This window comes from Lissotriton vulgaris, chromosome 3_1, assembly GCF_964263255.1.
Source record: "Lissotriton vulgaris chromosome 3_1, aLisVul1.2, whole genome shotgun sequence".
Lineage (NCBI taxonomy): Eukaryota > Metazoa > Chordata > Amphibia > Caudata > Salamandridae > Lissotriton > Lissotriton vulgaris.
Genome location: NC_141689.1, coordinates 852,642,270 through 852,667,599, shown reverse-complemented (window position 1 = coordinate 852,667,599; position 25,330 = coordinate 852,642,270). Strand labels below are relative to the sequence as shown.

Below are 25,330 nucleotides of genomic sequence, written 5' to 3'. Positions count from 1 at the left end.
GGGACCACACTACCCTGACTGGAGGTAAGTAATAGGAGGCCCACAGAATGCGTGTGCAGAGTGTGAACTCACACGCGAGATGCGTACAATCGTCTATGGACAGTACAGTTTAAAGAAAAGGTGAGTACGGACGTCCCTGACTAGATATAACTAAAACGACTGTGGAACTGGACACTAGGAGAGTCAAGCTACCCTTGAGCACCGAAATGCTCGTGTTACCTCACCTACAGGCTGCGGGTGCGTAGGTGCCAAGTCGTGTTGGGTTCCGGCGTTGAAGTCTATGGAGCCTGGAGGAAAAGATGCTGCAGGCGGTCAGGAGGAAGATGTCCGGTGCAATCCAAGGGCGGATTGGTGAAGAGAGGAACCTGAAAGCAGAGGGGACAATGTTTAAAGTCACTAGCCAGTGACTGGAGTGGAACCAGGTGTCGTCGCCGCGATCAGGTGAAGGTGGATGCTTGTCTCTGCAGCCACGTGGACCAGGTGGTGTCTTCGACGACCAGGATGGAGGCACGAGCTGTCCCACGCAGGCTCTCGCTGTCGGCTGTGTCGTCTCCGGATTCGGGTTCAACAGGCCTTGGCAAAGGCAACCCACGCGGTGAGTGGAAACGGCATCTGGAGTGGACCAGGAGGGTCCGGGGTGCTCCTCTTTTGGAAGGGAGCAAGGGCCAGTCTGGAGCAACCAGACCAGCAGCAAAATTGTTGGTGTTCGTCGTCTAGGAGGTCACTAGCCAGCCGGCAAGTGACCAGACAACGCGTCGAGCAGCAAACCGGCAGAAGGGCCCCACGCAGATCTCGTGGATGCTGGAGGGCTGATCTTCGATGCAGGAGCTGCTCGGGGTCGGGGCGTCTCAGTCCCCAAAGCACTTGAACGAGGAGGCCTCGGAAGTCGTGCTGGAGCGAAGTGCTGCTTCTTTCAAGATGGCCGGTCCCACGTGTCTCGTCGCACCCACGGGTCTCAGCTCGGCTGCAGATGTGGGTTGAGGTCAGAGAGGTCTGGGAATCCGGGTCTCGTCGGGCTCTGAAGTCTGGATCCTGTGCAGGAAGACGACAAAGGGAAGTCGCTGTACGCTGATGGTGCTTGCAGATGCAGGGTGGACACTCCTTGCCCACAAGGGAGATTTCTTCTGTCTTATGTGGAGCAGAACGTCGAGGTCCAGAGTTTCTTCTTGTGAAGTTGATCAGGATAATCTAATTTGGAATGGGACCAGCTCCTACCTTTATTCAGCTAAAGGGGGCTGCACTACCACTAGGTCCCTCCTCTGGGTGGGACCAGGAAGGGGGGTGGTTACACCCCCTTTCCTTTGTCCGGTCCTGTGCCAGCTCTGGAGCTGGAGTGCCCCAGGAACTGGTTTGGACGGGAATATGCACAGGGACACCTTGTGTGCCCGAGGCATGTCTCATTCCTTTCAGCCCTGGCCTACCTAATACACAAAATCCTGTCTGGGGTGGTGCTAGCACCTCCCAAGGCAGGAAACCCTTTGTCCGAGCCTCCCTCGCTGGAGGAAGGACTCCCAGCAGCAGGAGGTCAGACTTGTGTCTGTGGTGGCAGCATCCATTTTGTGATGCTGAGGCTCGAGTTAACTTTAACCGGGGTTCACAGTTACATCCATGTTGTGTCCCTCTACAAGGGTGGAATGATAACCCCATCACCAGAATTGGCGAGGGGTTAGTATTCCAATTCGTATGACACCTTACTCGACATGCTTTGATAATGCGATACCAAAGTTAGCAAATAACCGTGAGGATTATAATGCACTTAAGAGTATATGGTATGCGTTATCATGGAACAGCTATTAGGACTTGGTTCCGCAACCTGCAAACGGGCTCAGCTCATGCCAGAGCACCATCTCACATAATTCCAAGCACTCTGCCTTCAGGATTGTTAAGGCCTGCCATAGGAGTGACTGATAGGAATCTATGTGTCCATTTCGGGTTAGATATAGAGATACTATATCTAAAGCAAAGGGTGATTACACCACCTTGCCCCAGCTGTCGTTCAGCCAGTTGTGTCAGATTTGGATGGCGAGCCGGGGGTGGCATAATACATGCTTCAGCCCCTGGTAGGCCCTGGGTACACTTATACCCTGGATACCTAAGGTATGCTGTACAGGGACTGATAAGGTGGCCCAGTACCAATTGGTAAATGCACCTAAGGTACATGCTTGTCAATTTAGAGAGAGAACAGCTAGGCTGTGGGTCTGATTAGCAGGCCCACAGCCAGGGAAAGTCATAAACCAGTGAAGCAAAAAGCAAAAATCGGGGGTGACCATAGGATTGCAGACCCCACTCTCCTACAGGAAAGTTCATTTGTCTTTAGTTAATCTTGGTCGTAATTATACCGAGTCTTATTAGGGATCGTTTGTTCCTTAAACAAAGTTTCTGGATTCGCTGTGTTCAAACGCAAATGTGATGGTACAGCTTCTTGCAACACGTCGTCGTCTTCTTTCTCAGAGTTCGTTTGATCCAGGCGTGCACTACTAAAAGGTACAAATCGAGGGACCCTTTCGCCTTCACTATCACTCATGCCCTTTCGAACCCATTGATCAAAAGGCAAAGGCAAAGGTACCCTCTTGCAGTGTACGCCATGGACCCAGTTCTTTTTCCCAATGACTTTTACTGCTGTACGTGTCGTCAACAAGACTTGCCTAGGAGGACCCCAACGAGGTTCCAGACTCTTTTTCCGCTGAAAATTCTTCATGCAGACCCAGTCACCGGGTTGGATAGAGTGACCTGGATCTGCAGAAGCCTCCAGCAGAGCGTTTTGAAACTGTTGATGAAGATCACGTAATTTAGTGGTGATGTCATGCAAGTAGTCAATCAACATTGGGTATGGGATTTCAGAATACTTTTTAGGTCGAGGGACTCCCCAGACATTGGCTGGGCGTCCAAAGACGACCTCATAAGGACTAAGGCCTAAACGAGAATGCACAGTAGTTCTCGTGGACAGAAGTGCCAAAGGCAAGGCATCAGGCCAAGCAAGACCCGTGCTGGCTTGAATCTTTGCCAATTTAAGCTTGAGAGTGCCATTATAGCACTCCACCAAACCTGCTGACTGAGGGTGATTTGCCGCATGGAATTTCTGCCTAATACCAAGACCTGTACATACTTTCTGCATGATTTAGCCTACGAATTCACTCCCATTGTCAGACCAGACAATGCGCTGCAAACCAAACCTTGGGAAAAACACCTTCAAAAGGACTTTGGCAGTAGACAAAGCAGTATTGTCCTTTAGGGGGTAGGCCTCTATCCATCGGGAAAAGGCACACACCACCACCAGAACATACTTGAGGTTATTACAACGATCCATATGAATGTAATCGATTTGTAATACCTCATAACGATACGTAGGAGGAGCAAAATGACCTGCTGGAGTTGGGGTTCCCTTTCCTGGATTATGCATTAAACAAACAATGCAATGCTTCACCACATTTTCCGCACATTTAGGAATTCCTTCATTCTGCCATACTGGAGCCAAAAGTTAACATATGCCTTTTGCACTGATGTGGGCTGGACCATGCGCCATAGTAACTACAGGTAGTACATAGGCGTCTGGTAACAGCCAACGCTGATGTTCTGACAATTCCGTCCAACACCCAGTCGCGTCCAACATTCCCGTACTTTCTCTCCACTTACTCAGTTCCTTCTCAGTAGCCTCTTCTTGAATCATTCTCACACTTTCTATTGTGTCCTCACACATTCCTCCCTCTCTGACCCATCTTGCAGGGCCCGCAACACCCATGCGACTCGTAGCATCTCTCGCTGTTTCTTTCGCTACCTCATCTGCAAAAGCATTCCCGCGGCCCACATCATCAGTAATCTTCTTATGAGCACTACACTTGATTATTGCTATCTGGGTAGGCAACGCAAGTGATTCGAGAAGGTCAGTCGCCTACTGACCATGCTGTATCTTAGTCCCATGGGAAGTAAAGAATCCTCTTTCCTTCCACAAGCGACCAAAGCTATGAGCCACACCAAAGGCGTATTGGCTATCAGTATAAACATTCACTTTCTTTCCCTTAGCCAACACACACGCTCTCGTTAGGGCAATTAGTTCAGCTGCTTGGGCTGAATTCTGTGCAATGCATGCGGTCTCCACTACCGTATACAAAGTGGTGACAGCGTAAGCTGCAGTCGTCTCGCCATTTGGAAGCTTGAAACAAGACCCATAGGATCCCATCCGGGTCCACAAGTGGGTTGTCTTTTAAATCTATTCTGCCTTTCGTTTCCTCCTCTGTTCGGAGAAAACAATCATGCTGTTCTTGAATGCCTTTCTAGTCCGGTATGGACAATAATGTTGCTGGATTGTATTACACCGCTTGATATGTATATGGCTAGCCAAAAGCGTCAGCTCATATCTAGACAAGCGAGCACTCGTGAGGTATTGTGTTTTTGTCCTATTCAAAAGAGTATCTACTGCATGTGGTACCATAACAACAAGAGTGTTATCTAATACCAATCCAGCAGATTGGCGAATGGAGATCACTGCCGCTGCTGTAGCTCTGAGACAACTAGGCAATGCCTTGGCTACTGGATCCAACGTAGCCGAAAAATAAGCACATGGCCGTTGTTTGTCTCCAAATTGCTGCGTTAAAACTGACAACGCGCAACCTTCTCTTTCATGAACATACACCCACATGCATCAAGGGTTTTTGCATTCGCAAACGGTGCGAATCGCAAAAATCGGCTGTTTGTGAATGCAAATCCCTTTTTTGGGATGCATTAAGGTTTTGGCTTTTTTCACAATTTAAGAAATCACAATTTATTTCCGATTTCTTAAATTGCGATAGCATTTAAGAAATCACAATTTTGCGATTTCTTAAATGCAATGCATGATTTTTTAAAAATTGCGAAATCGCAAACTGGAAGTGGTAAATTACCATGAAGTTAACCCTCATGGTAATTTTCGAATAATTTCAAAAATGCACAGAAGTGCATTTTTGAAAGTTTCATTTTAAACACACACATGCCCTTTGGGCATGTGTGTGTGAAAAAAGCACTTTAAGGTACATTTCAGGGGTGCAAGGGGGGGTCCTTTGGACCACCCCCTGCACCCTTGAAATTGCATTGTCATTTTGCGATTTCTTAATTGAGAACCGCAAAATGAGAATGCCTTCACGTTCATTCCTATTGGCCTCTAGGCCCATAGGAATCAATGGAAAGGGATTCCTTAATTGCGATTCGCAAATTGTGAATTGCAATTAAGGAAAATGAAGGAATCGCAAAATAAATTGAGATTTTTTAATGCATAGCCGTTTGTGAATTCTTCATTGCGATTCCTTAATTTTCGCAATTAAGAATTCGCAAACGGGAACATTGATGCATGTGGCCGTACGAGTGTGAAAGGCTTATTGTTATCTGGAGTACCTAACACAGGGGCAGAACACAAGGCAGTACGTAAGTCAGGAAAACTTTTCTGACATTCATCAGTCCAAGGAAGAGGTTGTGGTGTATCTTTTAACGTGAGTGCCAACAAAGGTTTAGCCAACAACGAAAAATTCGGAATCCACTGTCTACAATAAGAGGTTATGCCCAGAAAGGCACGTACCTCCCTTTGTGTGGATGGTACAGACATTTGTGCAATTGCTTGAATTCGTTCTGGGGTCAACCATCTTCCCTCCTTCGACAAGAGATGACTTAAATAGGTAACCTCTTGGCGGCAATATTGCAACTTCGAGGGGGACACCTTGTGATGCAGGTCACACAAATGACGCAACAAAGAAACCGTCACATCCTTACAGACATCCTCCGAATCGGCAGCAACCAACAAATCGTCGACGTACTGAATAAGAGTGACACCTGGGGGCAAAATGAAAGCGTCAAGCTGAGATTTCAAAGCCTGACTGTAAATGGAGGGACTTTCACAATAGCCTTGAGGTGCACGTTTGAACCGGAAACTTCGGCCTCCGAGAGAGAAGCCGAAAATATCCCTACTTTCCTCAGCATAGGAATGCTAAAGAAAGCATTCTTGAGGTCTGTAACCGAAAACCATGCCGCTGAAGCGGGTATCATAGTAAGCAAGGCAGTGATATCTGGGACAACAGGAAACTGGGGAACAACAATCTTGTTGACCTCCCGAAGATCGATCACAAAGCGATTTACAGGAGGCTGAGAAGGATTAGTGCATTTAAGAACAGGTAGAACAGGACTGTTGCAAACATTACCTCTCGTCTCTTCGACCACACCCTTCTGAACCAGATCATAGATAATAGCCAACAACGCTCGTTCCGCATCATTGGAAATCTTATACTGAGGAATGTGTGGCAATTTAACATCAGGCTTAATAGTAACCACATAAGGTGGAATCTGGAGTAGACCAACATCATTCGGACCTGTAGCCCAAAGCGTAGCAGGGAGAGATTAAAATTCAGGCGGAAATCGATCTTTAGATATGTAGGGGAAACCAATTTCTCACCCAAGGTAAGATGCACACCAGAGGGGCAACAATACAAAGTTGCATGAAGACGTTTCAACAAACCCAACAAGTTTTCTCCGCAACCAGTCGTTAGAATAAGCGGAGCTTCCAAATCGTAAGGACCAATTGAAAGAGGCAAAGGACAAGAAACCGGGTTAGCAACTGGGACGCCAGAAAATCCTACAGAAACGTTTGTTAAGCCAGACAAAGGTGCCTCAGGGAGTTTGGAATGATTGATAGAACTTCTCATCGCACCAGTATCCAAAAGAAATGGTTCTGCAACACCCAATACAACAACTTTAACATAAGGCCCATTCTGATCCACTGGAACTGATACGACTCCCTTACTTTGTCCATGGCTGTCCTAACTAGAATGAAAATCCTGAACCTCACTCTCAACACAATAATTGTCATTGTAATATTGCGCAGACTGAGTATTCTGCTGATCAAAATAATTAAAAGAGTTCTGAGGGGGAAAGGAACGCGGTCCCTGAGGCAATGCACCTCGCCCTCTACCTCTAAGTGCTGATTGAAAACCACCACAGCCTCACGGCCCTGGAAATCCACCATTACGCTGCAATAAAACCGGACAGCTATTCTTAAAATGGCCTTCCTCTTTACAGTAAGCACATTGATTAGGACCAAGCAAAGGTTGTGGAACAAAGGGTTCAGGTTTCTGTAACAACCTCTGAGGCTGGGGAGGCTGCTGAAACTGACGTTGGCCAGCACGAGGGGATAAGCCTGTTGAAGAAGAACCTTCATTTTTAATTCCTTAGTCTTCTTCTCCATCTTATCTTTCTCCTCTTTATCCCTATTCTCGTAATACTGAGCAGTGGCTAATATCTGTGCAGACGAAGAAACAGCCCAGGAACTTTCGGAGTCTTTCAACTTATGCGATAATTCAGGAAGTAAATTAAATACAAATGTATCCACAAATAATCGCTGTCCACCTTCAGTAGACATATCCTGACCCCTGTGATCAATAAAGATCTCCTCAAAACGAGTAAAGAAATCGGAGGCACTCATCTTTCTACTGCTTACACGCAGCTAACTTATCCCAGTTAACGCGTAAGGCAGGCATCATCTTCTTCATTAAAGCGATGATTCTACCAGGCAATTGTGTAATCAAATCATCTGGCTTAGCACCACCCACTTGTGCTGCATCCGCGGCGGCTATAGCGGCCCAATTACCACCTAAAGCTTGGTTGTGGTCCTCTCTACGAATCCGAGCCCACAATGCTTGTTGAACTACATTCCCCATCAGCATATCAATATCGGCCAGATTCATAATACACGCATCAAATGTCTGACACAGCTCTTTATAATATCCCGCAAGATTTTTACGAGGGTCCAGTAGAGACTGTTCAAGTGCGAAAACTTCAGATCTTTTCCAGGGAACATGTACCCATAAACGCTGGAAATGAGCAGGGACACCTGTAACATTGCCCGCTTGCTGAATGGCTTCTCTCCAGACTGGAGGAACTTCCCTCATAGGATAATTTTTCGTTCTCTGTCTAACTGCAGGATCAAGTTCAAGAATAGTCTGGAAAGAATATAAAGACCTAAAAGTAACAAGTGTCTTTATAGCGTCCTCAACTTCAGAACCCACAATAAGTCCTTTATCAAACCTGTCCTGTATATCTAAGAGACCCTGAGGAGTTAAATCCAACTCCATATCCTCCCATCCTTTGACAAGAGCGTCACACATAACATTAAAAACATATCTCTGCGTGGGCGCATTCCACTGGAGAAAGGTATTCAGAATATCTGGTACACTATACAGTGGGCCACTCATCATCCATTTATGAGCAAGAGAGTCAAATACAACTCGTTTGGCAGAATCTGGAATTTGACTACAGGATTGTCTTTGAGAAAAAAACAGGAGTCCTATTAAAAGACCAAAAAAGAGCGGAGAAAAGACCAGAAAGAGTGTTAAGCAACCGACTTCAAGTTGGGGAAGAAGCAGACAGTAAAACTGGAGATGCAGTATTAAGCAAAGGAGGAGAAGGACCAGTCGTCATGAGAGAACCTGAAGATGAATGAGACTGAGGTACAGAAGTTGGCGGCAATGGAGATGCAGATGGCAATGCAGGAAGAGGCAATTGCGGAAGAACCGGACCACCAGGCTGAACAACAGGTTGCTGGACAGGCGGCAACAATACAGGTGCATTAGCTCCTGGCACATAAGGCGGAGGCAATCTCAACAAATAGGACATTAAGGGATCTTCGTCAAGATCCTTATTCTGTGGAGAAGTAGGCAACACAGGGTAACATCTATCAATTGCCTTACGATGTTGTCTATCTGAGACCTCAATCGCTCAATCAGTCTCATCATCCTTAAACTGTTGGGCAGCCTGTATGACCGTCATATCTTTCGTTTTCCTATATCTTTTTGTCTGCTTAATTTCTCTCTGTTTGGCTTCTTTACGTCAAAGGCGGAAAGAGTCAAACATTGCCGGCCGGGCTTTTCTCTTAAACAAAATTGCTTCCAAATTATCTAAAACATCAGGCTCAAAGCTGCCATTTTGGGGCCATCGTAAAACACCATCTTTCTTCGTGTATTGGATCCATGACTCATTAAAGGCAATGGGGCCAACACCATGTTTAGAATAGAGCTCATAAGTGGGAGTTCCAACCGGAGGAAGCGGACATGAGTCCTCGAGCCGGGAATCCTTATTACAACTAAGACAACAGAACTTCTTAAATCCGCTAAACCCAGGCATCTTAAGTTCACTGGTCCCTTCACCAACTTCAGGGAGTAAAAAACAAAGAACACAGTACAAATATACTCACCCCTTGGCTTCGGCTATTGCAACAGTCGAATAACAAAATTTCAAAAACAAAACAAAGAAGTGGGCGCTACCCACGAATACTTAACTAAAGGGTCTTTTCACGCCAACAGAGGTCTGTCTAATGTCTCACGATACCAGTCATCACCAGAGGGTCCAAGGCAGGGCGGTAGTCAGGGCAGCAGTCGTCAGCAGCCATCGGAAAGGAGTAGCCACCCTGCAAAAGACCTTCGGTCCACTTTGACATACAGGGGTCGCTTGACGTGGTTCGCAAATCCTCCGGAATTTTCTTGCGGGGCTTCTCACGACCCTCGGGCTGAACCACTACCACTGAAACCGCCCCACGTTGGGCGCCAGTTGGAGAACCGGGCCTTATGGGCCTGGCAGCGCAGGGCACGCCTTAAATCCCCGAGTTTACCTGCCTTGTCGAACAGAGACACGAGACACTCCGTTGAGCGTGGAAACCAGGTTTATTAGCTGCAGCTAAGCACAGTTATCCCAGAAGTTACACACAAGGTGGGTTCTGAGGAGACTGCCACTTCAATCCGTGGCGCACAATCTTTTATAGGAAACACATTTACAAAGTTTACTCCTTACACATACAAAACGGACCAATGAGAAAAGTTGGAAAAGTTGGAAAACAAACTATCAGGTGTCTCAAATACGCCCCTCTCTCAGACCCCGTGTGCTACCCCTCCCAACAAATTAATCAGTACTGGTACCAACAATCTAATTTGTAGGTGGCAGGACGTGTTTATGTGCCTCAAAGGATAGTTGTGTAATAGGAGAATACAAGGAGAGAATAGCGAAGGCCAGTCGGATAAGATAATATAAGGAAAGAATAGGAGAAGGCAAATAGTCAGTCGAGACAGGGATTAATCAACCCAGACATGGATTAATGAACTCGGCCAGACCCTGACGTCGGGTTTCGTAAACAAGGGCAAAGGAGTTACTCTTTAACTTAAAAGGGCACGCAGCAGCTGGGAAAAGCAAAAACACACAGTCCGCCGTGCTGCCTGAGTGAGGGCAACACAAAATGGCAGCGAGACACAAAATGGCGGCTAAATACCGGACGAAGTCAGAAATCGAAGAACCTCAACCCCAGTTTAGACCCAGCCATATGCAAATCAGTCTTGACCCTGTGCCTCATGGGAACAATCCAGACCGAACTGCCAAGCCAGGTCCTCCCTGGACCAGAAACAAGCATCCTGGGACCGGTTTCTGGGTATTACTCTTCATAAGCCAGGCTAGCTTAAATCCAGTGGCACAGTGAGCAAGGGACCCATGTCTGGGCATACCCATACCACTTTGGGTAAAAAGTGCTATGCAAACAAATGATGGACGGAATGCTGAATAAATCATACATTCACCCCCAGTCAAGAGATCAGGGTTAAATACATCATTCTTTTGCTTACCATGCTACCCCAGTTTAGACCCAGCCATATGCAAATCAGTCTTGACCAAGTGCCTCATGGGCTCATGGGAATGGTCGGGACCAAACTGCCAAGCCAGGTCCTCCCTGTACCGGAAACAAGAATTCTGGGACCGGTTTCTGGGTATTACTCTTCATAAGCCAGGCTAGCTTGAATCCAGTGGCACAGTGAGCAAGGGACCCACGTCTGGGCATACCCATCCCACTTTGGGTGAAAAGTGCTACACAAACAAATGATGGACGGAATGCTGAATAAATCATACATTCACCTCCAGTGCAAAGATCTGGGCTGAAACCCATTGTTTATTTGCTCACCATGCCATTCCAGTTTGGACCCAGCCATATGCAAATCAGTCTTGATCCTGCCCCCAATGTTTTGGATTCAGAGCAGAGGGGTCTGGAGGGCAGGTACCTGACGAATTTGTCTTTTAGGTAACCGGGATCTAAGTTGTTTAAGGATTTGTAAGCCATACAACAAATCTTAAATTTGATCCTCTTTCGCACTGAGAGCCAATGCAGTTTTTGGAGAAGGGGGAGAGACTCGGTTCTGGGGGGGGGGGCTTTGGCCACCAAGCAGTCAGCTGTGTTCTGGACTACCTGCAATTTGTTCAAAGAGCTTTCATTAGCTGCAATCAGTAGAGCATTGCAGTAGTCTAGACAGCTCAATACCAGTGCCTGTACCAAGGTATTCCGAGTGGAGAGTGGTAGAAAGGGGAAGACTCTCCTAAGAAGACTGAGACTATAAAAGCAGGCTCCCGCTGTTGTGGAGATATGTTCCCCAAGTGTAAGTTTCTGGTCTATTCTGACACCCAGGTTTTTCACCACCTGTTTTGGATTTGGGGCAGAGACTAGAACCTTCGGCCACTAGCTTGGGGACCATCTAACTGTTGCTTCTCCAATTAGCATTTTTTCAGACTTTCCTGTGTAGGAGAGTAGGGTCTGCTTACTATAGCTAACCTCACTTTTTGCTGGCGTTTCACTGTTTTTCGACTTTAGTCTGGCTGGGGCCCTGCTATCCAGCACCCCAGCCTAGCTGCTTCCTCTCTAAATTGATTGCAAGTACTTTAGGTACACTCGAGTTTGGTTACTGGGGAACCCTTGTGAGTCCCTAGTATATGGTACACTAGGGACTAAGGGCTTAGGTACACCAGAGGCCTACCAGGGGCTGCAGCATGTATTATGCCACCCCTGGGAAGCCTTCCAAAATGACACCACAGGACTGCTACTGCAGCCTGGGTAAAGTTGTGCATGCATCCCTTACTAATATATAGGTTACCTATATCTATCTTTAATCACTGACACATGTAAACCTATCAGTCACTCCTATGACAGGCGTTATCAATCCTGAATGCAGAGTGCTTGGTTTTGTGTGAGAGGGTGCCCATGCATGAGCTGGGCCCCTCTGTTGCTTTCGGAGCCTATTCTCTGAGGCTGTTCTGTGCTGCAGCTAGACCATATACTCTAAAGTGCATTATAACCTCGCGGTAAATGCTAACTTTGGAATGGCTGCATGGAAACATGTTGTGTTTGGTGTCAAACACTTTGGAATCCTACCCCCCCACCCCCCCACCAGTCCTGGCGGCAGAGGTAGAATTCCACCCTTCTAGAGGTAGGGACATGTACACACTGGTCTAACCGGTAACAGTTTAAAAGAGCCCTGGCATCACAAAATGGATGCTGTAGCCACAGACACAAGTCTGGCCTCCTGCTGCTGACCGAAACTCCGGCAGGGGGGGCCTGGACAATAGGTTTCCTGTCACAGGGAGAAGTAACCACCTCCCAGACAGGTTTTAGTGTAGTGGGGCTGGGTGGGTTCACTCTGAGAGTGCTTTGAAGTCTGCACTGGGGGCACATTTGGTGTCCCTGTGCATAGTCCAGTTCAAACCGGTTGCAGGGGCTACCAGCCCCTGATCTGGCGCAAAACTGGACAAAGGAAATGGGTGTAGCCATCCCTCTTTCCAGATCCTCCGATAGGTGGGTCCCCAGAGTATGTCTAACCCATTTTCTTAGTATAAGTCAGGGACCCCTGGCAACAGGACTTTAGATTACACCTGGACGAAACTCTGAAACTGTATCCTGGAACTTCGACGCTCTACTAAAGACTAGAGGATGGAAGAATCTCTCTTGGGGTCAAGGAGTGACTCCCCTGCTCAAGCAGGCACAAAAAAGCATTTGCTGGTCTGCATCTCCGAAACTCCCGCCTGACTCTGAAGTATTTGCAGCCCAGGAAGAGGATTTCCAGACTTTTCAGATGCCGACCCGAGTCCACAGCAAAGCTGAGACCCGCAGCCCTCTCGAGTGACGTGCAACTGGAACTCCTGGACACGGTGCACATTTGCTAGTGCATTGACTTCTTGACATCTCCTGAAGTTGTGCTTTGCTTACTTGTAGCCCAAGCCCCGAGCACTATCTGCACCAAAGATTGTGGGCCTACACTCCACGAGTGTTCCGTGAGCCCGTTTCTTGCATTTCCGCTTGAGGCCCCTTCGCGATCTCTGGTCCATTGACTGGTGGGTCCCCGGAAAAGGCAACTCTGTTTTTCCTTGGGCTTCCCTGGTTGCTCCAGACATGCCCCGAGTCCCTACCAAGTGGTGAGTCCCTCAGACCTTGTTTGTCCACACCGAAAATTTTCTTTAATTCCTGCATGGGTTGCTGGTGCTAAGGCTTGTTGGGTCAAATCCGGGCACCGACACCGCAGCACTCGACATCCTTTGTGGTACTGCTCTAATCCATCTCCTGGTCATCGTCGACACCTCCTGGTCCTAGTGGTTGAAGAGTCAAGCTTCACCTGCTTCACCTGAAATCACCCAAAATCGGTGGGCATTCGACTATCATGCCGCTGGTCACTGGTTAGTGACCCAGACTCTGTCCCCTCTGCTTGCAGGTTCTTCTGATCTTCGATCCAGGCTTGGATCACACCGGACACTTTCCACTTCTTCGACAGCAGCACTTTGCCGCACATCACCATTGAAAACGACGATGAAACCCGACACCAAAAGACACCTATGCACCCAGCTTCCCTGTGTGAGGTAACTCAAGTTCTCCATTGCTCCTGTGAGTGTTGGCTCTAGAACCCCTTAAGTCTAAAGGGGTTTGCTCAAAATCCTCCTCTAAGTGTTGTTTATCCTCAAGATTCACGGCTTTGTTTAGACACTGCATGCGTCCCCCATGGGTCCCCTGTGTCACTACCTTGGGTGGTTCCTGGTGGCCCCAGTGGTTCTACAGGCTATAGGCCTTATATCTTTGCAAGTTGTGGTTCTTATACCACTTTCTTAATATATGATTTGGTACGCCCCTAGGGCTCAACATATATTGTGCTAATTTATTGTGTGTTATTAAGTTTACTGAATGTACTATTGCCTCTAGCCTCATTAAGAGACTAGTGGGATGTGTTTACAATAAAAACATATATTTTATATATATATACCTGGTGTGGTTCTCCTTACATTTGGTCATTCACAAGATTATAGACTGGTAAAACAAGCTGCTTTACATTCCTCCAAGACTTAGATTGAAGGCTGCTCTCCACAGCTACCATTAGGATAGCTTTCTATAAGGTTCTCTTTAACCTACCATCAATAAGGGGTCGTCTGGACTGGTGCAAGGTGCCCACTAGAATAGTGGACAGCATATGCCAGGCCAACTTCTCACATCCTGCATTTAGTTCAAGGAAATTATCCTTAATCCAGTCCGCGATAGCTTTCATGCCCTCTGCAAAGGTGGTCTGAATGTTGGAATTTGTTTGGGTTTTGTCGAAGCAAAGTTGGGTGTCGTTAGCGTAGGATATAGGACAGAATCCCAACTTTCTCAGTAGCCTTGCCAGAGAGGTAACATAAACATTGAAGAGAGTAGGGCTCAGACAAGAATCTGTAGTCATAGCCTCTTGTTTTAAAGCCAATGCTAACTTGTAAAACTAGGCTAATGTGAAGTAAACAATCTGGGATAATGCGATTTCTGGATAATTTCCTCCTGTGGATAGTGGGAAGCCTTTCATTTTGACTGGAATGGTAACAAGTTTAACTAACCCTACTTAAACTATGGCTGTAATTAAACACCACTGAAGAGTTGCTTTGATTTTAGTTTTTTAAAGTGCCCTGCTACCGGACTCAAGTATCATAGAGTTTATTAGACTGACTAATAATAATGTGATACTGCCGTTCAGACCATCTTTACGTGTACTGTGCACATTCTGATGGGTGATGTAACAGAGATTACTAGGAACATTCACATATCAATTTATATATATGTTGCGTTGGCATTTTAGCTGTATCCGAAATCTCCATGTAAAGGGTCAGGGAACAAATGTGGGAATCAGCGTGCAAATACAAATTCACAGAATTTCCCCCCATAATCTCATAATCCTTGTTATTTCCTCAAAATGTTAGTAATGGTGATTCTGTAGTGGGGAAATAACAGTGATTTTTATGGGTCACTTAAAATGAGGGCTGAAGTATTTAGGCGTTTTCTGAAAGCTAACAATTTACTCAGTTGTTACATGTCGCTGGAGAGCTCTTTCCTGAGCTTCCTTCTATATAAGCAAACAAGTCCAGAGGAATTTGGGTACCTGAAGACACAAGTAAGCAGAAGATAATAGCATGCCACAAGGGACACAGCAATAGAAACAATTTCAGAGAAAGAAGAGAATTTTCCAATAAGTGAAATAACATATCAACAAAGACAGTTTCTGCCTGGGTATACGTTATGTTCAAAGAAACAGTGTTTTCTACCGAATCATTTAGAAATATATTGCCCACAATGGTGAAAAATAACACAAGTAAGTGTCTGTACTGGACAAGAGTGTTCAGCAATACATAGTTAAGTGTATGAAGTCTCATAGTGAAGTATGCTTACAAAAAGGGTTATTTTGCACCAGTGGCCTATACTTAGGACCTGAGGGGCCACACCTGAACTTTTTTTCAGAAAGAAGAGTGTGTGTCAGGTTGAGCAATGGTCAGCCTGTCAGATACTCTTCTTTTTCAGGTCAGGCAGCCATGAGCTGGACATGTACAAAATGTGTATGTTCTTGTCTGCCTGAGCTGAACTTTGCCAGGCTGCGGATTTCATAATCCTGTGGATGTGACCTCCTCAGTCTGACAAAAGTACCCCAAGGCCGTCCCCCTCGTGACGATGGGTGGCGTCACCCATTGCCTCGGATATGACCACTTCAGTTTTAAGACCTTAAGTTCCCAGGGCTGAGTGTCAATCAGTGACACCTCATCACAGAGTGGAGTGGGGTCAGCAGTCTCATTGACCCCATCCCACTCTGTGACAAGGTTGGGACTGCTGCCTTCCCACATTGGCAGACCTAAGGTATGTTTTATGTATTATTTTTTATGTATGAATGCACGTATTTATGAATGTATGTATATTTGTTAGTGAGTGCTGTGAATGGGTGTGTGCGCAAGTGTAAATGCATGGGTCTGAGTGATGTTTGTATTTGTGTATGGTACCCCACCTCCCCTGTAAAGTTCCCAGCTTCCATTTATAGTTTGACAAGTCTGCCTGCAGGGTCAAAAAGGTACAGGACTCAGGCTGCACAGATAGGCCTGGAGGCACATTTTGTTGTTACTTCAGTGGATGGGACAAAATATGCTGTGTTCAACAGGTCATTTAACTGATGTATTTCTATGGTCTTACTGTAAAATTAAATATGCTAAACGAGGGTTAGCCAATTTGACAATGTTTTAGGTGTCAGAGCACATACATTTAAAATCCAGCAATACCAGTCAACAAACACATTTGGTTAGCCAGGGAAAACATGGCCCTTTCACGTAGCTGAATACTCTTATTAAATATAGACACCTGATAAGTGGAAGGATGGCAGAGAATGAGAACTTTCAAGATACAGACTTTCTAACTGTAAAGCAGTGGAGCTTGGAACGATGTGTGGAAATAGGTGACTGCAGAATGACACTCACACAGTATTTCCATAGTCCTGACAATATCAAATAGTGGTCTCGACCACAGCTTTCCTTCCAAGACATTGGAGAGTGGCAATTATTTTCTTCAGTATTCTCATCGATGGAAGTCATATTTGTACCTGGACTCTCAGGGTCTTTGACTTCTCAAACTAGAAAGCTAGATTACATACCTTTTTGGAGGTGGAGCAGTGGGAGTGAGTGGACACCAGGTTGTGGGCTAGATGGACTAACAGGTTCTCCTAATATGCTACATAATGTTTTGTTAGTGTTTACATTAAGTTTGTGTGAATATATCCAATCATGAAAAGAGGCCAAGTAACTGTGAAAAAAATGAATGTTTTTTGCCCTGATTACTATCCAATAAGAGAACAATTTGAGTTGATGTGGTATGAATAGAATATGAGTGAATCAGAGAGACTCATGAAGCCACATAGCAGATTATGAAGAAAATGACCTGAAGACAAATCATGAGTCACTTCATAGTTGAGAAGTTAAATGAGAGTGGAAAAGGGAATTGTCTTAGCTGTTTTTACTTAGCCTTGAATGAAAGACTAAATCTAGACGGATGCTTGCAGTCATGTTCTTATACTATGGATTGGAATATAAAAATTGGCTAATTAATAATGTCAAAGTTATGCCACAAATGCAATATGAGGGGAGTATGGAAACTACCAAAATACATTACACCACAGAGTACATCCAGCACAAACGCTAGCACTCCTTTCCTACCATGACTAGGCAATAGCCCTCTAAACTGGGTCAGACAGTTGAGGCAGATATGTTAAATTAACACTTGATGCAGGAAAAAAGGCAGTGCTGATTTTATTAGATCCATGAGCTGCATTCGATATCATCTCCCATGACTTTTTGCTGCAACGACTCAAGGACTGTAGTATTTCCCTTCAGGCGCTGGCATGGATTAAATCCTTCCTCTCAGAGCTTAGACAGACAGTTATGCCTGAAACATTTCTGTCTGCAGAAAAGCCTGTTACATCAGGGGTACCCCAAGGCTCTGCACTAAGCCCTGCATTATTTAACATCTACATGGGTCAGTTGATCTCGCTGATTACACCTTTTGACATTGAGACTACATCCAATGCTAATGACACTCTTGTCATTGGATAAAGATACCATTAGTTCCGAGTTCAACTTTAAAAATTGTCTAACCGAAGTTATTCAATGGATTCACGATAACCATCTCAAGTGCAACACTGGCAGAACAGACATAATGCCTTTTGGAAAGTCAAATGACCTTGACTCAGCCTTATGGTAGCCTAGTGAAACCCCCCCACTACCTCATTCGGTCGCGAAGAACTTGGATGTAAAATTTGATGGCTCTCTGTTTTTTCCCACCCAAGCTTTGGCAGCAGTTGAAATGTGTTTCAGTCTCATAAAAGCTTTGGAAAAATTATTTGAATATCTCCCGCTATCGGCCAGAAAAACTGTAGAATTTGTCTTGATAACCTCTAGGTTGGACTATTTTAATAGTCTATATGCAGGTTCTTCAAAACAAACTTGCAGGAAATTCAGGTGGTGCAACACTCTGCGGCCAGACTGGTACAATTCAATTCAAAAGTGCTTTATTCGAGTAATTACTCATAAAAGCAAGACATACAGACATATTAAAAAACAATTAAATATACAAGTACTCAAAAATTACAAAAGCACTTACAAATCCATAGAACCATTATATTAAAACAATCCACAATGTTAGTAAGCGAATAAGAAGGTGTAAAAGTTCATTATTAAAAACTTGATTTTAGATGACCAAAGTTAAAAACATTAATATACATTTCATGGAGACACTGATACAATACATAAGCAAGGAATAGTCAATTCACTAGCAATCTCTGCTTATCATCGGCAGAGAATAGTTACATAACTAGCAGTCTCTGCCTGATTATCCAAGCCCACCCAAGATATTTTGCAGTGGCAATTATAATCCATTTAAGGGAGGTTGTACATAAAATGCGCAACGCAACTCTACTACATGTGGTACCAAGGTTTCTGCACATAGGTGCCAGCCAGACTCGTCTAGGGTCACTATAAGCTTTACAGGAGAACAAAAAGTGCCCGAGAGATTCTCTTCCTAAGCCACAAGCAGGGCAGATAGTGGACCCACCGGAGCCCCATTTTGCTGTTAGTATTCTTAAGGGGAGTGAACCAGCTCTCATTTGGAATAAAAGTTTCCTGTCTAAGGGTTTAGATATAAGATCCCAGTACATTTCAAATACAGGAAACAGTTTGACCTCCAGAAAAATAACAGCCATAGACCCATTATTAGAATTACGCAAACTGGCGTTAGCAACATATTCCCAATACATATTCTTTAAGATTGACTTAGACGGGAATAAAGCTCCTGATGGGTCAAACCACAACTCACTTAGCCCGAGCTCAAACAGCATCAGTTTTAGCATTTTAAACCAGGTAATCTTATGGAAACAGTCTGCTTTGATAACATCAGTAAATCCTTCCGCATAGTGGGTGAGCTCAGGGGTAGTCCAGAGCCTACGCCAGTATAAGATTGGCCGTAGTCTGGCCAAGTCCACAATTTGCTTCCTGCCAGGATCGTATCTCAAGGGCAGTAATGGAGTGCTATTCGGGGTACCAGTAATTAACCTCAAAAACGTATTCTCAGATATTTGGAGCGCACTCAAATTTTCATAACCCCACATCTCTGCCCCATAGAGCGCAGACCCGATTGTCTTGGCTTCATAAATCATCAAAGCTGGTTTAACTGGTTTAGTCAAAGACTTCCTATGTTCCAGATTGATAACACCAGCTAATTGTTTATGACGTAGAGCTGCTATATCAATGTGATGACACCACCTATTGTTATCCGCTATGTGGATCCCCAGGTAGGTGAATGATTTTACCACATCAAGAGGACGACCACTCATGACGATTTTGGACTTAAAACTACAATGTGGATTGAATATCATGAGCTTTGTTTTAGACACATTCACCTCCAGACCGTGATCCACACAGAAGGTATCAAAGATGGTCAATGCATGTTGTAAACCACTTGGGGTTTTGGATAAAATGAACGTGTCATCCGCAAACATTAAAATAGGAACTTTTGCACCTGCAAGAGAGGGAGCATCCACTGATTGAGATAGCATGCGTGGGACAATACCATTGATAAATAGGGTAAACAAGGTTGGGGCCATTGAACACCCTTGCCGAACCCCGCGCTCAACGGGAAATTCAGCAGTGTCCTTTCCATAACCCCCCCACTGAATTTTAGCGTAGGTTAACTCATGAAGTCTCATGATCATGGTCAGCAGAACCTCGGGGACCCCCAGAGCCCCAGAACCTGCCATAATTTTACCCGCGGCACCAGGTCGAAGGCAGCCCGTAGATCGACAAAAGCCGCATAAAGGCTGCCTCCTCCTAGTACCACGGTCCTCCACTGGATCAATTGGAAGCGAAAAACTTGATCCACTGTACTGGTTGCCCTTTGAAAGCCAGCCTAAAAGGGTGATAGGATATTATTATCATCTGCCCATTCAAGCAATCTATTAACAATCACTCGGCTGACTATTTTTTGTACAGTGTCGATCAAGCTTATTGGGCGATAGTTACTTGGCTGAGCACGATCTCCCTTTTTGTACACAGGAATAATCACAGCCCCCCGCCATGATGCCGGGATATCAGCACCCTTAGCGATGTGATTAGTGAGCAGATGAATATATTTGCACCATCTCTCTTTATCATTTAAGAAAACGTCCGCGGGGACGCCGTCTAAGCATGGTGCACGTCCACTATGTACAGATTTAAGGGCAGACAAGATTTCATTAAGTGTAAATATATTATCCTCTGCCAAAGACTGGCTAGGGGAATTCCCAGCTTCCACCTGGGCACTTGCAGCATAATGGGAGCTAAAAAATTCCACCCAGTCATCCTGTGGGACATTATTATTAGGTGGCTCCTCAGGTCTTTCACTGCCCCATTTGACGATGTTCCAAAACAACCGGGAATTTTTCCTATCACTAGCACATTTCAATTTATTCCAGTGTGCCTCATCCCAGGTTCTTTTGGCTTTCGCAATACAGGCTTTGTAGTTCTTTCTAGCAAGGCGGATATCCACTACCCCCTTCATCCTGATTGCCTGTCCCAATGATGTTCGAGCCAACATACAATCAATATTATACCATTTAGCAAGTTTGCATACACGGGACCCACGATTTTTTGCCGGTTTCAAAAAGTGGCATTTAATTTTACCAAAAAGGTTATCATGGATTTTAGCCACGTCACCCAGGCCACGGGACACACCTGCGATTGACTCCAGGGCCAAGATAGCTTTATCTGCTTCCTCTTTGATATTTCCAATAGCCTGCTGATCAGTCATAACGCTAACCCACCTTAGTCTACGCATATCATTTTCAAGGCTAATCAGCGGAGGAACAAGAACATCAGAGCAGTTAAGATCATCAACAGTGAGCCACCATTTATGCACCACACATAGAGGATTATGATCACTTTCAGGTCTTAACATAACTTCCATGTCACAAACAGTCGACCATAGAATCAAGCTACAAATCACATAATCAATTCGACTTTTGTGTCTCCCATTGTCAAATGTCGTGGAGGCTGTCTTGTCTGACTTAGTCCTACCGTTTAATGCTCTTAGTCCTAGTTCTAGACACATAGCATTCAGACCTAGGATATCTTCTGTCCAGCGTAATACTGGATTCATTTCTAAGGTAGGGATGCCCCATTGTAAATCCTCCTCAATACCTAGAAGGGCTTCACCAGCGACCAGGGGCTCAAAAGTTTGATTCAGGTCACCAGCTATTACAATCCTATGACCAAGCGAGTATGTGTCAAGAAGGTTATAAAGAGCAAGGAGGACATCAGATCTACCTGTCTTACTACCTCTAGCATATATGTTATAAATGTCTAGTACATCAGAGGTACCACTAGTAATCCTAATTAACTGGATGTCTTTTTGACCAGTCGCCAGACTCTTTACTGTCAATTTAAGGGACTGACGGACCCAAATAGTAAGACCTCCCATAGGTCGTCCCTTTGGTCCCTTAGTGGCTGGTACATAGAAATTTAGATATCCCAAGGCATAAACAGGTTCACAAGCCCAAGTCTCCTGAAACATACAGACGCCATATGTGCTGACGAAGCCTAGCCAGTTTCCACATACTAACTTTGAGCTTAACCCAGCCACGTTCCAGGAGATTAAGCTACCCGTCCCAGGCAGTGATTCACATGTTAGCTTTGAAGTAGTGACAAGATTGCTTGGTACAACATCACCTCGAATGATGACATTATCTTGGCATGCGTTACCCAGAATAACAGAGTTTCCCACTCCCTGTGGAGCGGATACTAGATCACAACCTTTCCTTACTGTACCATCAACCACTTGGCGGTCGTTCACAATATCCCTGCTAGCACATGGGTTAGATAAAGGTTGTACTGCAAACTTTGAGCATGCCAAAAGTCAATCACATTCGTTCAAGTTGGAAAGGGCAGAGTACCTGTTGTCAAGACTTAATCCCCAGTCATTAAATGCAGGTGCATTACACCCCCGGTTACGCACCACATTCCACTTTGTCCTTAAAGTACAGGGATTGGTGCCTTTTCCTCTACGTGGGTAGAAAAAATCCAAAGTCAATGGGACAATAGTGGTTGGTCTTCTCTGTGGAGGTAGTAAGTTAGGTAGAATATTTGTCAGCACCTCAGGGTTAGAGAAGCTAAGAACAACACAATCCCCCTTAAATCTTTTAGCCCTGTTTCCAATCCACTCAACCCTTCTGGCCGTCACTAACTCTTCTGATAGATGTTGTTTCCCCCAAGGAGTTATCTCCATGTTATTGGTTAGCCAGGATAGAGATTTGTACAATAAGGATGAGGTGGATTCTTCTTGACCAGAGGCTAGTGGGGGAACATTAGCTAAGACAAGAACGAGGGGAGAGGCCTCGACAATAAGCTCGCATGAGCCTTTCCCAAGGTTTGTGGCATTAGGTGTAGGTGATGGGGCTGCCAGTCCTTGCACATTTCCAGCTAGATTTATCGACGGGGCCATTGGCTGATTTATCCGTGGGATGGCATCAATGCCACCCTCGGGGTTAGAACTACTCTTTAGTGCCACTACTCTAGTCACAACTTCCTCAGGTAGTTTTTCTACTTCCACTAGAGTTTTATTCAGCAAAGCCCCCAATCTATTAACCTCGGCAGTTAACTTTTCAATTCGACCAACCAACGGCTTTACAATGCCCCTAATTTTTGCATCCAGCATACCACACAACTTATTAAATTGCGTATTAGTTAGAGTCACGCAAGCTTCGTCGCTAGACCCATCATCCTCCTCCTCAACTATTTTTCTAGGGGGAGTAGCAACTTTATTCCTACTTGAACGAAGCCCCCCACGTTTAGGCAGATTCTTTTTTCCACCCCTGGTGGCACGCGGGGCAGGCACTGGCACTGGTTTAGGGGGCGTGGGCTCATTCACAGCCTCTCCCTCACTGTCACTGCTACCTTCTATACCAACTACTGTACCACTAGGCTGTATGATAACAATATCGGTGGGAGAATCAGGAGTTGGCCCAAAGCTATCACTATTTTCCTGTACAAAGGGATCCTCCAGCTGTGAGTCCCGAGAAGGGGATTCTGTAGGTATATCTAAACCCAGCGTAGATCTTCTTTCGCTGTTAATTTTTGCCACTACTTGGACGAGATAGTTCTCCATAGTGTTTTTAGCAGGTGAATGTTTTTTAGGTGGCATGGTTCAGCGTAGTTATTGATGACCTTTAGAGACACTATACATAAACAATGTAATAAATAGTACCTAATTATCACAGATATCCGAAGTGGGCCTTGAGACTTTAGGTCACACAACAGGTTTTTCGGCAGAGTATCTTGTCCAGACCAGACGCTGCCAGTCGCGGACTGTCCCGCCCTTGTCCTGTGCTTCTCCCGGCGCTGCCCGCGCGCGTCCCGTGTGCGTCCCGCGTTGTGGGAGACTGAGTCCGGTTTTAAGCACACCTGTGGGGGGCGTGACCTGGCGTTGGTGTGCCTCACAGGCCCGGATGGATTGTGGGCTTTGTAGTTAGCCCCTCTTCCCAGTGCCTTTGTCCCCCAGCTGCGAGCGTTTCCCGCGCAGCGGGAAACGCGAGAGGTAAAGCAGTTAAAGCAGGGAACCCCCTTCAAGAGCAAAAGGGCGTGGAGGTCTCCTCTTCCTGATCCGTGTCAAGTTCGCCAAATGAAAAAGCAAAGTGCTAACAGCTCCCGCGTTGCCGGAGACTGAGTCCGGTTTTAAGCACACCTGTGGGGGGCGTGACCTGGCGTTGGTGTGCCTCACAGGCCCGGATGGATTGTGGGCTTTGTAGTTAGCCCCTCTTCACAGTGCCTCTGTCCCCCAGCTGCGAGCGTTTCCCGCGGAGCGGGAAACGTGAGAGGTAAAGCAGTTAAAGCAGGGAACCCCCTTCAAGAGCAAAAGGGCGTGGAGGTCTCCTCTTCCTGATCTGTGTCAAGTTCGCCAAATGAAAAAGCAAAGTGCTAACAGCTCCCCTGGTACTTCCTTGTCTCTTCTCGGCACCAGCAGCCCTGAAAGTACTTCATTGGCTGCCAGTCCATAAAAATTGTCCTATTTAAACGTTTTATTTATTTTCAGAGCCTTTAGAGGACTGGTGCAAAAACATTTAATTTCCAGAGTTACCCATTACAGGACGACACATCCTCCTAGGTCCTCTCACTCCAACCTGCTCAGATCCTATAAGTGCAGTACTCGTTACAGTTGTTACCCTACCCAAAATACAAAATAGCTGTGCGTTGGCCTCCAAATCATACGTTTACAGGTAGTTCTGCTTTTTGGTTTAAAAAAAGAGTAGGTGGTGGCCATAACAGCTTCGGTTTGGAACGAAGGCTAATAAAAATGAAATTGATGTGTTTGTATATGTTTTGCGTGATTGATTTGACATTTGCATTTCATTCATGTTTTTTCTTACAGTAGTACCGCCTAGACCATCGTTAGCAAGACAAGGAAGTTTACCAGTCATTTCAGCATATTTTCCCGGACAACAACCAAGACTTCCTGCATCCTAGCAAAAAGGCTACATGTGAATGGTGTTAAAAAGTACAATGCATCTGACAGAGAAAAGGGAACAAATCTGACTGAAATCCAGAGGTGCTTCTACAAACTGCCAAAGTGTAACATTGTTGTGCCTTAGGGAATTAAATAACAAATGTTTTTTCTGTTGACAATTCCTACAGGGCAAGGGTTGTATGTATATGTTTGTTTGGTGGTGCTCTCGCCAGTTATGTGATTTTGTGTGGTCCTTGGTACCAAAGCTTGTTTGATATTTTCTTTTACCTGAAATCATCCATCGTAATTCAAATATTAAACATGCTGTTTAAAGGCGAACTGCACAGAAAACAGCTCAGATTGTGTGATTTATTTATTCTGTAAAATATAAAGATAATTGGTGAGAGGTATCTATAAACTGTGTATTTGTAAGCCATGGATTACCCAACCTCCTTATGTAATTTACTGCTTAATTTCCAAATTCGTTTTTAGTTTTAATTCAACCTTCTTACTTAACAGACGTGTTCTTTACACAATCTAGAAATTGCATATGAGTGGACCCACAAAGGCTACATTTCCATTTACTATTCAACTCATGTGCAGAGCTCAAACGATGTAAACACTTGCTTAATCCCATCTTTTTAATTTGTAGTTTCAGGAGTACACATTTTTCAATGAAGAACTTGAAAAAATGTGTTTTAATGCAGGGAAACCCCAAACTCTTGGCATTTTAATGGA

At 45.3% G+C, this 25,330-nt stretch overlaps 1 protein-coding gene across 1 annotated transcript in view; it reads left to right on the top strand.

Annotated features, from left to right (window-relative positions):
- The window catches only part of LOC147727114 (spindle assembly abnormal protein 6 homolog), a 574,453-nt gene extending 549,514 nt beyond the window's left edge, over positions 1-24,939 (top strand). The window contains exon 17 of the mRNA XM_086961156.1: positions 24,518-24,939. Within this exon, the coding sequence (XP_086817282.1) occupies positions 24,518-24,612 (95 nt within the window). The 3' untranslated portion in view covers positions 24,613-24,939. The remainder of the gene's footprint in view (positions 1-24,517) is intronic.
- The last annotated feature ends 391 nt before the right edge of the window (positions 24,940-25,330 follow it).